Raw genomic sequence first — 15436 nt, 5'->3', positions numbered from 1 at the left:
GGAAGTTTTGTGATAATTGTACAGAGCTTTGGTGAGGTCACACCTGGAGTATGTGTGTGGTTTGGTCTCTATATTTGAGGATGGATATAGTTGACCTAGGGGCAGTACAATGAAGGTTCCCCAGATTGATTCCTGGAATTATAAGATTGTCCTATGATGAGTAAGTTGGGCCTATATTGTTGAGTTGAGAAGAATGGAAGGTGATCTCATCGAAACCTACAAAATTCTGAAAGGGCTTGACAGAGTAGATGCAGGGAGGTTGTTTTTGCTGGCTGAGGAATCTAGAACATGGGGCAAAGTCTCGATAAGGGGAAGATCATTTGGGGCTAAGATGAGAAATTTCTCTCAAAGGGTTGTGAATCTTTGGAATTCTCTATCCTATAGAGTTATGTGCTCAATTGTGAATATATTTAAGACTGGGATAGACAGTTTTTTTTTGTCTCGGGGAATTGAAGCATATGGGGAACAGGTGAGCAAGTGGAGTTGAGGTCAAAGTTCAGCCATGATATTGAATGACAGACCAGGCTTGGGGGGGTCTTTCTTGTGTTCTTGTTACCATTTCCATTCACAAGATCAGTCAGGTCATTATAATTTAACCATTCAGGAGACTTTACATTCACCCCTCTTCACTCACCACTCCTTGCCCCAACTACCCCAAACTAACAGGCACAGCTCATGTGAGCACCTCATTAACTATTTTATATATATATATATATATATATAAAAGCTGAATGACCTCCAAGTTCCAAAAATATTGTGCCTGTAGGAGACAATTTCAGCATGTCACATCACAAGACTAGGGTGTGGTTAAATTGGAAAGATTCCTGTGAGTAAAGTAACGTTAAAAGCTTAAGCTAAACACAGAAGGACAACAGAATGAATGTAATTCTCCAAATGAAATAAAAATACTTGCCACCAGCCTTTCCTCTTCTCCCACCTCACAACACCACCACTTGCCCTCCCATTCATTCCTGCACAGGTCAAATGAATATCTCAAATTTATCAGAAGAGCACGACTGAGCCATTTCTACTGCATTACTAAAACTTTCTTCGAGGAAAACTGTGATTGTATTAATGTCAAATACTAATATGTACATTAAAGCAATTTAGCTGTCATAGCATCTAAGTTACTGGAGAAAAAAATGCATGGTATATTTATGAAAATAGTAATATCCATTTTTTTAAAATAAAGGTATTGCTCCTGGTAACACAAATGAGGCTCTATTGTCAGCAATAGCAAGTGCTTTGCATACCAGCTCTGGACCCATTACAGGGCAATTGTCTGCAGCTGTAGAGAAGAATCCAGCAGTTTGGCTCAACACTTACCAGCCACTTTGCAGAGCGTTCGTTGTCACAGATAAGGACATCAGGTGAGAGTAAACGTTTTAAGACTTCTTTTAAGAGCAAGAAAGTTGCATTTTCAACATGTGCCGTTTTAGTTTGACAGTTTCATGAGATAAGACAATAAATAAAATTTACTCACGCAATGTTTAAACATGCAGGGAACACATTTTCGATAATACTGTTCTATTACTTCAAACTAGTCCCCACTCCCCTACCCCTATGGAAAGCAATGAATTATCTTGCCATTTGCTTAACATGGATATCTACCCTTCTGGTACCTCATCTGATTATTCCCACATCCTTCAAATTGAGTATTGCTAGAATGTTCAGGTGTCAGTGATATTCAATTCAATTCAATTCAACTTTATTATCATTGTATAATATACAAATACAATGAAAAGTGAGTTTGCAGGCTCCCAAGATATTTTTAAAAAAGCAAATGCAGAAGTCATTAGCAGTAGTCATTATAAAATAGTGCCAATAGTCATTAAGTGTATGCATGCATATTGCACAATGCCCATCATCTGGGAATATGTTAAAGGACGGAGTTCAGCTGGGTAACAACTCTGGGGAAGAAGCTGTTCCTGAGCCTGGTCGTACCAGCGGGCAGGGGGGCAAACAGTCTGTGGCTAGGATGGATGGGATCTCTAGTGATGATATCACGACCAACTAATCTTTTCTCTTCAGAACTTCAGTTGTGATATAAGCACTCCACCAACAGGATGGTCTGCACTTGAACCAGAGGGGTACCAATATCTTGGGGGGGGAAATTTGCTAATGCTCTTTGGGAGGGTTTAAACTAATTCAGCAGGGGGGTGGGTACCTGAATTGTAGCTCCGGTGTACAGGAGGTTGAGAGCAGTGAGGTCATGGATGAGGCTTCAGAGTCGCAGGAGTGTACTGGCAGGCAGGAAGGAGGTTTGAAGTGTGTATACTTCAACGCTAGGAGCATCCGGAATAAGGTGGGTGAGCTTGCAGCATGGGTTGGTACCTGGGATTTCGATGTTGTGGCCATCTCGGAGACATGGATAGAGCAGGGACAGGAATGGTTGTTGCAGGTTCCGGGGTTTAGATGTTTCAGTAAGTGCAGGGAAGGTGGTAAAAGAGGGGGAGGTGTGGCATTGTTAGTCAAGGACAGTATTACGGTGGCAGAAAGAACATTTGATGAGGACTCATCTACTGAGGTAGTTTGGGCTGAGGTTAGAAACAGGAAAGGAGAGGTCACCCTGTTGGGAGTTTTTTATAGACCTCCGAAAAGTTCCAGAGATGTAGAGGAAAAGATTGCAAAGATGATCCTGGATAGGAGCGAAAGTAACAGGGTAGTTGTGCTGGGGGACTTTAACTTTACAAATATTGACTGGAAAAGCTATAGTTCGAGTACTTTAGAGGGGTCGGTTTTTGTCCAGTGTGTGCAGGAAGGCTTCCTGACGCAGTATGTAGATAGACCAACAAGAGGCGAGGCCACATTGGATTTGGTACTGGGTAATGAACCAGGCCAGGTGTTAGATTTGGAGGTAGGTGAGCACTTTGGTGACAGTGACCACAATTCGATTACGTTTACTTTAGCAATGGAAAAGGATAGGTATATACCAAAGGGCAAGAGTTATAGCTGGGGGAAAGGAAATTATGATGCGATTAGGCGAGATTTAGCTGGCATAGGTTGGGGAAGGAAACTGCAGGGGATGGGCACAATTGTAATGTGGAACTTGTTCAAGGAACAGCTACTACGCGTCCTTGATAAATATGTACCTGTCAGGCAGGGAGGAAGCAGACGTGTGAGAGAACCGTGGTTTACTAAGGAGGTTGAATCTCTTGTGAAGAGGAAGAAGGAGACTTATGTTAAGATGAGACGTGAAGGCTCAGTTAGGGCGCTTGAGAGTTACAAGTTAGCCAGGAAGGACCTAAAGAAAGAGTTAAGAAGAGCCAGGAGGGGACATGAGAAGTCTTTGGCGGGTAGGATCGAGGAAAACCCTAAAGCTTTCTACAGGTATGTCAGGAGTAAAAGAATGCCTAGGGTAAGATTAGGGCCAGTCAAGGACAGGAGTGGGAAGTTGTGCGTGGAGTCTGAAGAGATAGGAGAGGCAGTAAATGAATATTTTTCGTCGGTATTCACACTGGAGAGGGACAATGTTGTTGAGGGGAGTACTGAGATGCAGGCTGTTGGACTGGATGGGATTGATGTTCATAAGGAGGAGGTGTTACCAATTCTGGAAAGGATAAAAATAGATAAGTCCCCTGGGCCGGATGGGATTTATCCTAGGATTCTCTGGGAGGCTAGAGAGGAGATTGCAGAGCCTTTGGCTTTGATCTTTGGGTCGTCATTGTCTACAGGAACAGTGCCAGAAGACTGGAGGATAGAAAATGTTGTCCCCTTGTTCAAGAAGGGGAGTAGGGCCAACCCTGGTAATTATAGACCGGTGAGCCTTACTTCTGTTGTGGGCAAAGTATTGGAAAGGATTATAAGAGATAGGATTTATAATCACCTAGAAAGGAATAATTTGATTAGGGATAGTCAGCACGGTTTTGTGAAGGGTAGGTCGTGCCTCACAAACCTTATTGAGTTCTTTGAGAAGGTGACCAAAGAGGTGGATGAGGGTAAAGTGGTTGATGTGGTGTATATGGATTTCAGCAAAGCGTTTGATAAGGTTCCCCATGGTAAGCTTTTGCAGAAAATACGGACACATGGGATTGAGGGTGATTTAGTGGCTTGGATCAGGAATTGGCTAGCTGTAAGAAAACAGAGGGTGGTGGTTGATGGGAAATATTCATCCTGGAGTTCAGTTACTAGTGGTGTACCACAAGGATCTGTTTTGGGGCCACTGCTGTTTGTCATTTTTATTAATGACCTGGATGAGGGCGTGGAAGGATGGATTAGTAAATTTGCGGATGACACTAAAGATTTACCAGAATGTTGCCTGGTATGGTGGGAAAATCGTATGACGATAGGCTGAGGGGCTTGAGATTGTTTTCGTTAGAGAGAAGAAGGTTAAGAGGTGACTTAATAGAGGCATACAAGATGATCAGAGGATTTGATAGTGTGGATAGTGAGAGCCTTTTTCCTCGGATGGTGTTGGCTAGCACGAGGGGACATAGCTTTAAATTGAGGGGTGAGAGATATAGGACAGATGTTAGAGGTAGGTTGTTTACTCGGAGAGTAGTAAGGGCGTGGAATGCCCTGCCTGCAGCAGTAGTGGACTCGTCAACATTAAGAGCATTGAAGTGGTTATTGGATAAACATATGGATGATATTGGAATAGTGTAGATTAGAGGGGCTTTAGATTGGTACCACTGGTCGGCGCAACATCGAGGGCCGAAGGGCCTGTACTGCGCTGTAATGTTCTATGTTCTATCGTATGTTTAGCTATAGTTGCTATTGCTGTTTCATATTAGTAATTGGTATTAGACTGCAGCTGATAAAGTACCACTTCAATTCCTTAATTATATATGATTGACTAGTATCTAGCTGACTACATTTAAAGATTCAGAGTAGCACAGATGGCACCAAGAGAACGGAGTGCCCCCTGATGTACTATGATACAATGACAACCGGTCATCTTTTATTTGAGCACTGCTGTCAAAATTTCCAAAACAGGTTTGGGCGTGTAGAATTGCATACTCCTCTTAATTTGTATGTTCTTGCAGTAGTATTTACTTTTCTTTGATGATGACATTTGCTTCGCGAGAATAGAACAATGAAGATAAATATTCATGTAGCACTTAATTCACTCGAGACTCATTGGGTGGGATTTACAGCCACGCTCGCCCCAAAACCGGAAAATCCCGCCCGAGGTCAGCAGACGTTTGCATGGTCCGTGTCCCACCCACTACGATTCCAGTGACAGGCGGACAGGAAAATTCCACCCTCTACGTCCAAAAATATTTAGAAATTTGACTTTACTCATGTACTGTCCCACATCATTGTCAATATCAAGCAACAAATTTCAAAATTAAAGCTCTTATTCACACACATGAGGTTAAATTTGCCAGTGTCCACTCTTGCACTGCCCCTCACCTGGCTTAGTGTTATTCCCATGTACTAATGACAAGTTTAGAGGAGTCCTGGATATTGGGCCTGGTGGCACTGTGGGAGAAAGTAGGTCCTCCAAATTTAGCCTGTTGCTAGCATAGTCCTGCCAATGGCCACAATTGCATCTAGGGACATAGAACACCTCCACATCACAAAGCGGTTCTCCTGACTGCTTCTGGAGATCAGTAAGCTACATGGTGTCATTATCATCATATATCATACCTCAGTATAACGACAGGAAAGTGATCAGAAATTTGTGTCACAAACACTACCTTGAATTGATTTCTCTTGATTTTTATGCTATTCCCTATGTACGTAGTTATGATATGCATGTTGTCTTCAAATCTGTTGCATAGATATTACAACACAGAAGTAGCCATTTGGTGTTGGTGTTTATTCTCCACTCCAGATTAGTCTTAATCCTGTATGGCAGGCCTGATCCTATACATCCTTTATTCACTTTACTGCTAACCACTATCACAGAATCAAACAGCACAGAAGAAGGGTGTTTGGTTCACCATGCTGTGCGAACCACTGTCCCACTGTGCTGCCCATATGCTTTAACTGTTTTATCAACTTGTCCTACCACCTTCAAAAAGTTTTTACACGCGTGTGTGAATCCCCAGTCTCTCTGTTCCTGCACCACCTTTTAAATTGCCTTACATTGCCTCTCCTCAACTTTCCTTCCAAAATAAATCACTTCAGACTTACCAGCATTAAGTTTCATCTGTCCAGTTTCCACCCATTTCACCAGAGCGTCTTCTACCCCCCCACTCCACACCCCCCCGTTCCTGAAGTCTGCTACCACCTTCCTCAATGTCTAATCCATTTTTGTGTTACCTGCAAACTTTGAATATGAACTCTATACCCAAATCCACAGTCAATACATATCAGAAGAGCAGTGGTCCCGAGGCTGACTCTTGGAGCACTCCAGCATCGACTTCTACTCTTGCATTCTGTTTTGTGTCTCCGAAAATTTCACATCCAGCTGTCACTGCACTCTCAATCCCATCTATCTAACCTATTCTTAAATGTCAGCATCGCCTCTGCTTCAACTACTATCGCTGCTCTCTGTCCTAAATCTCTCTCATCTGATATTGTGTATGTGTCCTCTTGCTCTGGACCTTTCAACCAAAGGAAACAGACTACTTTTACTTAAGCACAGTGAGCATTCAAATCAGAAGTTAATCTGATAGAATCCCTGCAGTGCAGAAGGAGGACATCCGGCCCATCAAGTCTGCACTGACCATGATCCCACCCAGGCCCTATCCCTGGAACTTCGTGTATTTACCCTGCTGATCCCATGACACTAAGGGGCAATTTACAATTTATGTGGCCAATCAACCTAATCTGCACATTTTTGGACTATGGGAGGAAATTGGAGCACCGGAGGAAACCCACGCAGACACGGGGGGAATGTGCAAACTCCACACAGACGGTGACCCGACTTTAACCCAAGTCTCTGGCACTGTGAGGCAGCTGTGCTAACCACTGTGCCACCCTTAATCTGATGAATGTTAAAAACTCCTGTAAAATTTACAGGGCAATAAAGCCACTGTATGTGATCTATAAACAAAAATACATTGGGAGTAATTGATGTAATTTCAAATTAAAGTCTATTGCTAATGATCTGTTTTCAGACGTGTAGTGGAAGTTCTCCTATGATCGTCCTTGCTTAAAGTGGAGATGTGTGCATATGTATGGAGAATTCAGTTGACTTTATTACTGGTTCATGTTTCTTTCATAAGGTGTTTTCAAAGCTTAATCCCATGCAGTTCCTGTCCACAAATGGACCATTTGGGAAAACTGATGGTGAGAAAAAAAACCTTGCAAGAAGCGATGCGAGGCTTAAAAATGAATTATGTCCTTCAATTTTGACCACACATTCGAAGCTGATTCATGAGCTTGTCGTTTATCATGACACACATCGGCACTGTCAATGTGTAAGGTTTATACATTTATACATCAGTTTTTTTGTATGATCCAAGTCATCTTGCTAGTGATGTTGAGTAAATACAAAGATCACAATACTATCTTCCTCCTCTTCCCTATTTAATCTTTATTGTGGCAAACAAGTTTGTTATACAATATTTTGTTTTTTGTTCAGCTTACCTTGTCACTCTTGTGATAGAAGAAACAGTTTAAAAGTAAAGTCAGTTTAAAAAAAGTCAGTTGCTTAGAATACATCACATAAAAATGCATGCAACTGTGAAAAGACGAGTGTTTCACTTCTAAAATGGTGCAGTAATGGAGCTGTAGGTTTCGATCCCATATATTGCTCTCCAGTTTTCTCACTTGCTGAAGAGATACTTTGGAAATGTGAAGCAAAGATAAGTATAGGAGGAAATGATCAAAGAGTGGTGAGAGAAGGAATTAAAGTCAATAAGGCCACTCCGTTCTCAGCATCTGACTCAAGAGTGCTCCGTAGCCAATTTGTGCGCGATTGAGTGTGAAGTAACTGCACCAGAAGGGACTTCTGATGGAGGGCACCCCACCCAAGATGTAACTTTGTTGTTTTTCAACCTACTCCCAGGAGGTTCAATGTTCCCACCAGTCTAAAAATTGAGGCTGTGCGGTAAACAACCCTTAAGTAGCCATTAATTGGTCACTTAAGAGACTGCATTAGGACAAGGCCAGGCTTCCCATCCAAGCCTTGCTTGCCTCCGCATAAAATCGCTGGTCGGGGTGGGTGGGCACCCAGAGGGAATCTGTCCCTTTAATTTCACACTTTCTTGCCCCCACCCCCAAACTACAAACACACATGCACCCCCCTGAAAACCTGCCAGTGGGGACCATAAAATTATGGCCTGCATTTTTATCACTAAAAACCAAAAAAGGAGTGAAGCTAGGTTGTGAGATTGGGTGGTCTGCCATGTACCCTCTGACTGCAGAATCACTGACAGCATCTTCTGAATTTCCACATTATTCTTATGTGCTTACATCAGAAATTGTGGTTAGTTTCAGTGAAGTATTGATGATGTGCACTGACAATTTCAGTATTATTACCACAAAATCAGAATCCTTCTTTCTCCATCCCTTATAGAAAATTGCGCAACCATCTACATCTGCACTGGCATGAAAATAAGTCAGAAAGTGAGGAAACTCTAACTTGAGCAGTTTTGTATGAGGGTTTATGAGGGGGGATGGGTTGTTGAGTGGGGACGAGGAGCAAGCTTTAAGGTGCATAAGAATGATGTTGGGACCTGGGCTGCTGTTCTTGAGAAGGGGGGTGGGTCTTCAAGCTTGCCTCTGGATCCACACTTCTGTACTTTTCATGTACTGCATCATGGCTTATAAGACCAGAGCTTTCCCCTCCCATGTCTCTTGGACAAAAATATGACAAGAAGGGGGAATCACAGGTTGGCTGCAATTTCGGAAGCCGCAAAAGGGCCCAACTCAGGTTTTCCTGTCTCTAAATGAAAACATGGCCCCATCTTTGTCATCTCCCTCAAATCATGCAGCCCACTTGATTGGCACTCCACCCACCACCTTGAATATTCACTCCCTCCACCACAGATGCACAGTGACAGCAGTGTGTGCAGTCTACAAGATGTTCTGCAGCAACTCACTGAGGCTCCTTCCAAACTGTGACCTCTAATACCTAGAAGAACAAGGACATCAGATACAGGGAAGCATCACCATCTTCAAGTTTCCTTCCAAGCCATTCACCATCCTGACTTGGAAATATATCACCATTATATATTTGTTGCTGGGTCAAAATCCTGGAACTCCCTCCCTAACAACACCTCATGGACTGCAGTGGTTCAGGAAGACAGCTCATCATCAGCTACTTGAGGGCAATGAGGGATAGACAATAATTGCTTACCTAGTCAGCGATGCCCACATCCTATAAACGAATAAAAATGTTAGAGAATGTTCACTACTATAAATATCAGCATTAAAAGGGTTCTAAGGTTTGAAATAACAAGAACTAAATTTCTGTGGCAAGTTTAGTTCATTTCTACTGAACAAAATCAGTAACTTTACATCATTCAAAGCATTGCAATAGTGAGGCAACGAAATGCCATTTTCATGGCGCTAATGGTGAAATAGCCCAACACAGACCGATTATTCATGAAGGCTCGTCTTCTCAACCTAGCCCCTCGCCTGTGGTGTGGTGATGCTCAGGTTAAATCATCACCAGTCAGCTTTCCCCCAGCCGATGGTCATCTGGGACTATGGCAACTTTACCTTTTAAACTTTACTACAGGCGAGGCTGTTGATTTTCAATATTGCTGCCTTTGTGATAAATTAGTCTGCGAAATTATGCTTTTAAAACTTATTTAAAGAAATAAAGATTCTGTGATTCTATGTAAGAAGCCATGCACCTCCACATCAAAGAAATTACAGACCTATTGAGTACTTAATTAAAGCTGTTTACAACACCTAATGCATTGATCTGCATTCAGTTTTGCTTTTTACATGAGGCATTAACTGACACGAGGTTGGTATATTGATGGCCTGTTTCTGTAGATTAGTAGGAGTTGTTTCTTAATCATTGATTTTTCTTAATCAGTGATTTTTGTGGTCCAAAGAGAAATGAGACTGTACTGGATCTCGTTCTGGACAAATGGAGTGTGTTTCAGTGGAGAACATCTGGGCAATAATGATCATATTGGGTTTAAAGTAGCTACAAAAGGGGACTAAGAAAACCAAGTACATCATCTGCTTACATATGTGGCCTAATGTAAAGAAGATAGAAAAATATTTTCAATTTGAACTAACATAGAAACATAGAAACCCTACAGTGCAGAAGGAGGCCATTCGGCCCATCGAGTCTGCACCGACCACAATCCCACCCAGGCCCTACCCCCACATATTTTACCCGCTAATCCCTCTAACCTACGCATCCCAGGACTCTAAGGGACAATTTTTAACCTGGCCAATCAACCTAACCCGCACATCTTTGGACTGTGGGAGGAAACCGGAGCACCCGGAGGAAACCCACGCAGACACGAGGAGAATGTGCAAACTCCACACAGACAGTGACCCGAGCCGGGAATCGAACCCGGGACCCTGGAGCTGTGAAGCAGCAGTGCTAACCACTGTGCTACTGTGCTACCGTACCGTGATGCTCTGAATTAAAGATATGGGTTCTGCATGTCAATGTACGAATCAGCAGTAGGAGTAGGCCATTTGGCCCATTGAGTCTGCTCCACCAAAATATAGCAAAAATAAGAAATAGGTTATTATCTGAATGGCTATAGATTGAGAGAGGGGAATATACAACGAGATCTGGGTGTCCTTGTACACCAGCCACTGAAAGTAAGCATGCAGGTGTATCAGATGGTGAAGAAGGAACATGGTATGTTTGCCTTCATAGCAAGAGGATTCGAGTACAGGAACCGTGATGTCTTCCTGTATTAAACAGAGCCTTGGTGAAACCACAGCTGGAATATTGTGCGCAGTTTTGATCTCCTTATCTGGGGAAGGATGTTCTTGCTATGGAGGGTGTGCAGTGAGTTTACCAGGCTGATTCCTGGGACAGCAAGACTGAATTATGAGGAGAGATTCAGTTAGAAGAATGAGGGGGGGTCTCATAGAAGCCTTTAAAATTCTAACAGGATTAGACATCTTGGATGTAGGAAGGATGTTCCCAGTGGTTACAGTCTAAGGATATGAGTTAAATCATTTAGGACTGAGATTGGAAATTTCTTCAGCCAGAGAGTGGTAAGCCTGTGGAATTCTCTGCCACAGAAAGCAATTGAGGCCAAAATATTTTGTTTTTAAGAATGAGTTAGATATAGTTCTTGGGGCTAATGGGATCAAAGGATATTGGGGGGAAAGTGGGAATGGGTTACTGAGTTGGATGATCAACCATAATCATAATGAATGGCATAACAGGCTCAAAAGGGCCAAATGGCCTACTCCTACTTTCCATGACCCTTTGTCAAAAGGTCATCTGGACTCAACATCAGCTCTTCTCTCTCCTTACAGATGCTGCCAGACCTGCTGAGATTTTCCAGCATTTTCTCTTTCGGTTTCAGATTCCAGCATCTGCAGTATTTTGATTTTATCCTATTTTCTATCTTTCTGTTTCAATGCCTTGACCAATTACAGTCAAGTTGTGATTTAAATTTTAAAACAATGCTCAGCAGTTAATTGTCAATCACTATTAACTGGTGGATTCTCCATGGGCAAGGTTAGAGTCCACTTGCCGACCAGTCAGCACTCTCTTCTCAAATGGCATAAAGTTGTTGTTTCCCCTGACATTGGCATTCTTGTGACACATAGTATGTTTGTGATGATTTACTCAGTGTTGACATAACCTCCTTTGTACTGATGATGTAAATAGTAATATCGGCAGAGCCCTTGTAGCAGATGCCTACACGGAACTCCACTGCGACTTTGCACAGAACATTGGAAGTGAGGAACTTTTTTTAACTTGTACTTAACACTTTCCTATATAGTCTGGAAACAGGCCATATAGTCTGTTGTTGCAACCCATCATTATGAATCACTGTGTTATTTGAACCCTCATGTAGCTCTTATAATGTCTGTGCTTTAGGGGTATGCTGCTGCTGACAATGCAGTGCACTGAATTCAGTACGGAGGGGTTTATTTCACTTTCGGTGCAACTTCTAATGCATATCGCACTGGCTAAAATTGATTTTTCTACTGCTAAGTCACTGCATGAGTAAATGTAGGATGGTAAACATTCTCTAAAATAAATGGAAAATTGTATACTATACTGCAGGAAACAGGAGGAGCGAGTACAACAAGTGCGGAAGAAATTGGAGGAAGCTCTAATGGCAGATGAGTTGGCACGAGCGGAAGAAGCCACAGAAGAAAGGGATGTGGACCGAGAACAATGCGATGTACAAGGGTAAGACTTTCATTGCAGCTTGAGTAATATGGTTGAGCACCATGGGGAGGCCTCACCTGACAGTTGTTATGGGACTAACAACCGCCTGGACCCAAAAGAAAGCAACTGGTTTGGGCACCTTGGCTACATCAGCCAGATCCATAGTATCCAATCTTCCTGAATTGATCTATAGGCACGTTGAGTACCCTTTTAAAGAGGAAGCTTCATCATTACTTGTGAGAAACAGGTACATAGTGTTTTCATTAACTTTTTTTGCTGACCTTGTCTCTTGTCATTGATTTAACAAGTACATACGCGATTGAGAGATGTCTTTTTATGGAATATTGTGTTTATTCTATCCTTCCAAGGTAAGTTGTTATGCATTTTGTACATTGTATGGATTTTTTTACACACATTTTAAAATGACTTAAAGGGAAGGATAGCTTAAGGTAAGATTGATTAAAACTGAAGGGGGAGAAACAAGGTTGCTATGAGAAGCTGACAGCTGTGATTTTCTCCCCTAGCTATTTCACCTTCAAAAGTTGGTGCCTTCAAAGGCATTTTCAAACTTCAGCCTTGAGAATAAATGTGGCATGTCATTTCAAGTCATTTTCCTGCAGTGGTGTTAGCAGCATTTAAATAAGATTCAACCCTGTAATACAGAGCAAAAAGAATGATAAGGGTTGTTATTTTAATTTTTTCTGTGCTGTTCCAATTTTTCAAAATGCAGTAAATTTGTACACTGACTTGGGGGATTAGTCATTGGGCTGCCATGATAAACTGGTTTGTAATTATAAAGGTCATGAAATATTTCTTTTGCATTATATTCCAAAATGCACTGAAATTTCCGATATTCTGACTAATTAAAAAATAAATCTATGCCACTTTGAGCATCTTCCCCATTGTATTACTAAATCAGTGGGATTTTATTTTATATTTGGACCTATTTTTAGATTTAATGCTAACGTTAACACAAAGTGTAAGATAATTTGGTACATTCATTGCACAGAGGAAAACCAAGGAAATATCTGCGACATTTAAAAAACAGTGCACAGAAATTCAGTTTTAAAAATGTGTAGAGGACAACCTATTAGGTACTTATTCACAGATCCCTGAAGACGGTAGAGCAGGTGGATAGGGTACTTATCAATCGTGGCAGTAAGTATGAGAGCAAGGAGGTTATGTTGGAGCTGTACAGAACGTTGGTTAGGCCATAGTTGGAGTACTGTGTGCAGTTCTGGTTACCTCACTATAGGAAGGATGTGACTGCACCAGATGGCGTACAGAGGAGATTCACCAGGATGTTGCCTGGGATTGAGCATTTGAGCTTTAAGGAGAAACTGGATAGGCTTGGATTATTTTCTTTAGAGCAGAGAAGGCTGAGGGGGACATGATTGAGGTGTATAAGATTATGAAGGGTATGGACAGGGTGAATAGGAAGCAGCTTGTTGCCCTTTGTTCAGGGATCAATCACGAGGGGGCATAATTTTATGGTGAGGGGCAGGAGATTTGAAAAAAGATTTTTTCACTCAGGGTGAGAATCTGGAATGCACTGTCTGGGAAGGTAGTGGAGGCCGGAAACCTTGCAACCTTTAAAAAGTATTTGGATGAGGACTTGAATCCTCATCCAATTCACAAATCCTAACATTCAAGGATCTGGGACAAGTATTGGAAAATGGGATTAGTATGACTTTAGTGGTAATTTTCGGTGTGGACTCAATGAGTCGAAGGGCCTTTTCTGCACTGTACTACTTTTTGTCTGTGACTCTGAAATACTGTGGTGGTCTGTTAAATGTATAAAGCTATTGCCCTCCACTATGATGTAAAAGCTACAAACTTCCTTCCGCCTTGTAGAACAAAAATATAAATTCATTTTAAATAAAAGTAATTTTCTTGCAGGGTAGGGGAACAGTTGGTTCAACTCTTTTCCTCTCTTCCTTCATGTCCTTCGCTCTTTCTTCACCCTTTCTCTCTGCCCTTTTTTTGTTTGCGCCTCTCTTCTCTCTGCCCCCCACCCCCGCCCATTCATGCATCCTGGTGAGAGGGCTAGGCACTGCTGTGATGGTCCTTAAACTTGGATGACACTGGCTGAAACTCAGGGATCTAACAGGAATGATCTCTGGGGTAACTATTGAGATCGCCTTACCACATAATGAAGCATTAGGAGGGAGATTAAGAGCTGAAAATTGGGGTAAGTTTAAAATAACTTACTAGATGCTGTGATAAACAAAAACACATTATCGTACCTTGGAATAGTCCTACTCAGTGTAGAGGTATGCTTTTACCAGACACCCATATGACATAGGAGCAGAATTAGGCCACTCAGCCCATCGAGTCTGCTCCGCCATTCAATCATGGCTGATATTTTTCTCATCCATCATTCTCCTGCCTTTTCCCCATAACCCCTGACCCCCTTATCAATCAAGAACCTATCTATCTCTGTCTTAAAGACACTCAATAGCCTGGCCTCCACAGCCTTTTGCAGCAAAGAGTTCCACAGATTCACCACTCTCTGGCTGAAGAAATTCCTCCTCATCTCTGTTTTAAAGGATCGTCCCTTTAGCCTGAGGTTGTGCCCATGACGGAGTTTATTGCGATAACAATGTGTATTAAAAATATATGAGTTGAGAGAGACTACCCTTGATCTCAAGGCAGCATTTGACCGAGTATGGCATCAAGGACCCCTAGCAAAATCAATGGGCATCAGGGGGAAAACCTTCTATCAGTTGGAGTCGTACCTGGCACAACGGAAGATGGTTGTGGTTGTTGGTGGTCAATCATATCAGTTTCAGGACATCACTGCAGGAGTTCGTCCGGGAATAAAGAACAATACAGCATAGGAACAGACTCTTCGGCTCTCCAAGCTTGCGCTAATCTTGTTGTTCTATCTAGACCAACCACCTGTATCCCTCTATTCCCTGTCTGTCCGCGTGTCTATCAGATAAGACTTAAATGTTGCTAATGTATCTGCCTCAACTACCTCACTTGGCAATGCATTCCAGGCCCCCACCACCCTCTGTGTACAAACAAAAAGAAAAAACTTCCCCCGCGCGTCTCCACTGAACCTTTTCCCCCCTTACCTTGAACTTGAGCCCCCATGTAATGATCATTTCTGCCCTGGGAAAAATGTTTCCAACTATTCACCCTATCTATACCCCCTATAATTTCATAAACTTCTATCAGATTGCCCCTTAGCCTCCGCCTTTCCAGGGAGAACAATCCCAGTTTATTCAATCTCTCCTCATAGCTAATACCCTCCAT

At 42.3% G+C, this 15436-nt stretch overlaps 1 protein-coding gene across 1 annotated transcript in view; it reads left to right on the top strand.

Annotated features, from left to right (window-relative positions):
- The window catches only part of LOC144498467 (methyl-CpG-binding domain protein 2-like), a 111731-nt gene that overhangs the window by 77545 nt on the left and 18750 nt on the right, over nt 1–15436 (top strand). Inside the window, exons 5-6 of the mRNA XM_078219633.1 lie at nt 1193–1370; nt 12068–12196. Coding sequence (XP_078075759.1) covers nt 1193–1370; nt 12068–12196 — 307 coding nt within the window. The remainder of the gene's footprint in view (nt 1–1192; nt 1371–12067; nt 12197–15436) is intronic.

The sequence above is a fragment of the Mustelus asterias genome, chromosome 1 (genome assembly GCF_964213995.1).
Source record: "Mustelus asterias chromosome 1, sMusAst1.hap1.1, whole genome shotgun sequence".
NCBI classification, from domain to species: domain Eukaryota; kingdom Metazoa; phylum Chordata; class Chondrichthyes; order Carcharhiniformes; family Triakidae; genus Mustelus; species Mustelus asterias.
This window is presented reverse-complemented; position numbering and strand designations above follow the sequence as displayed.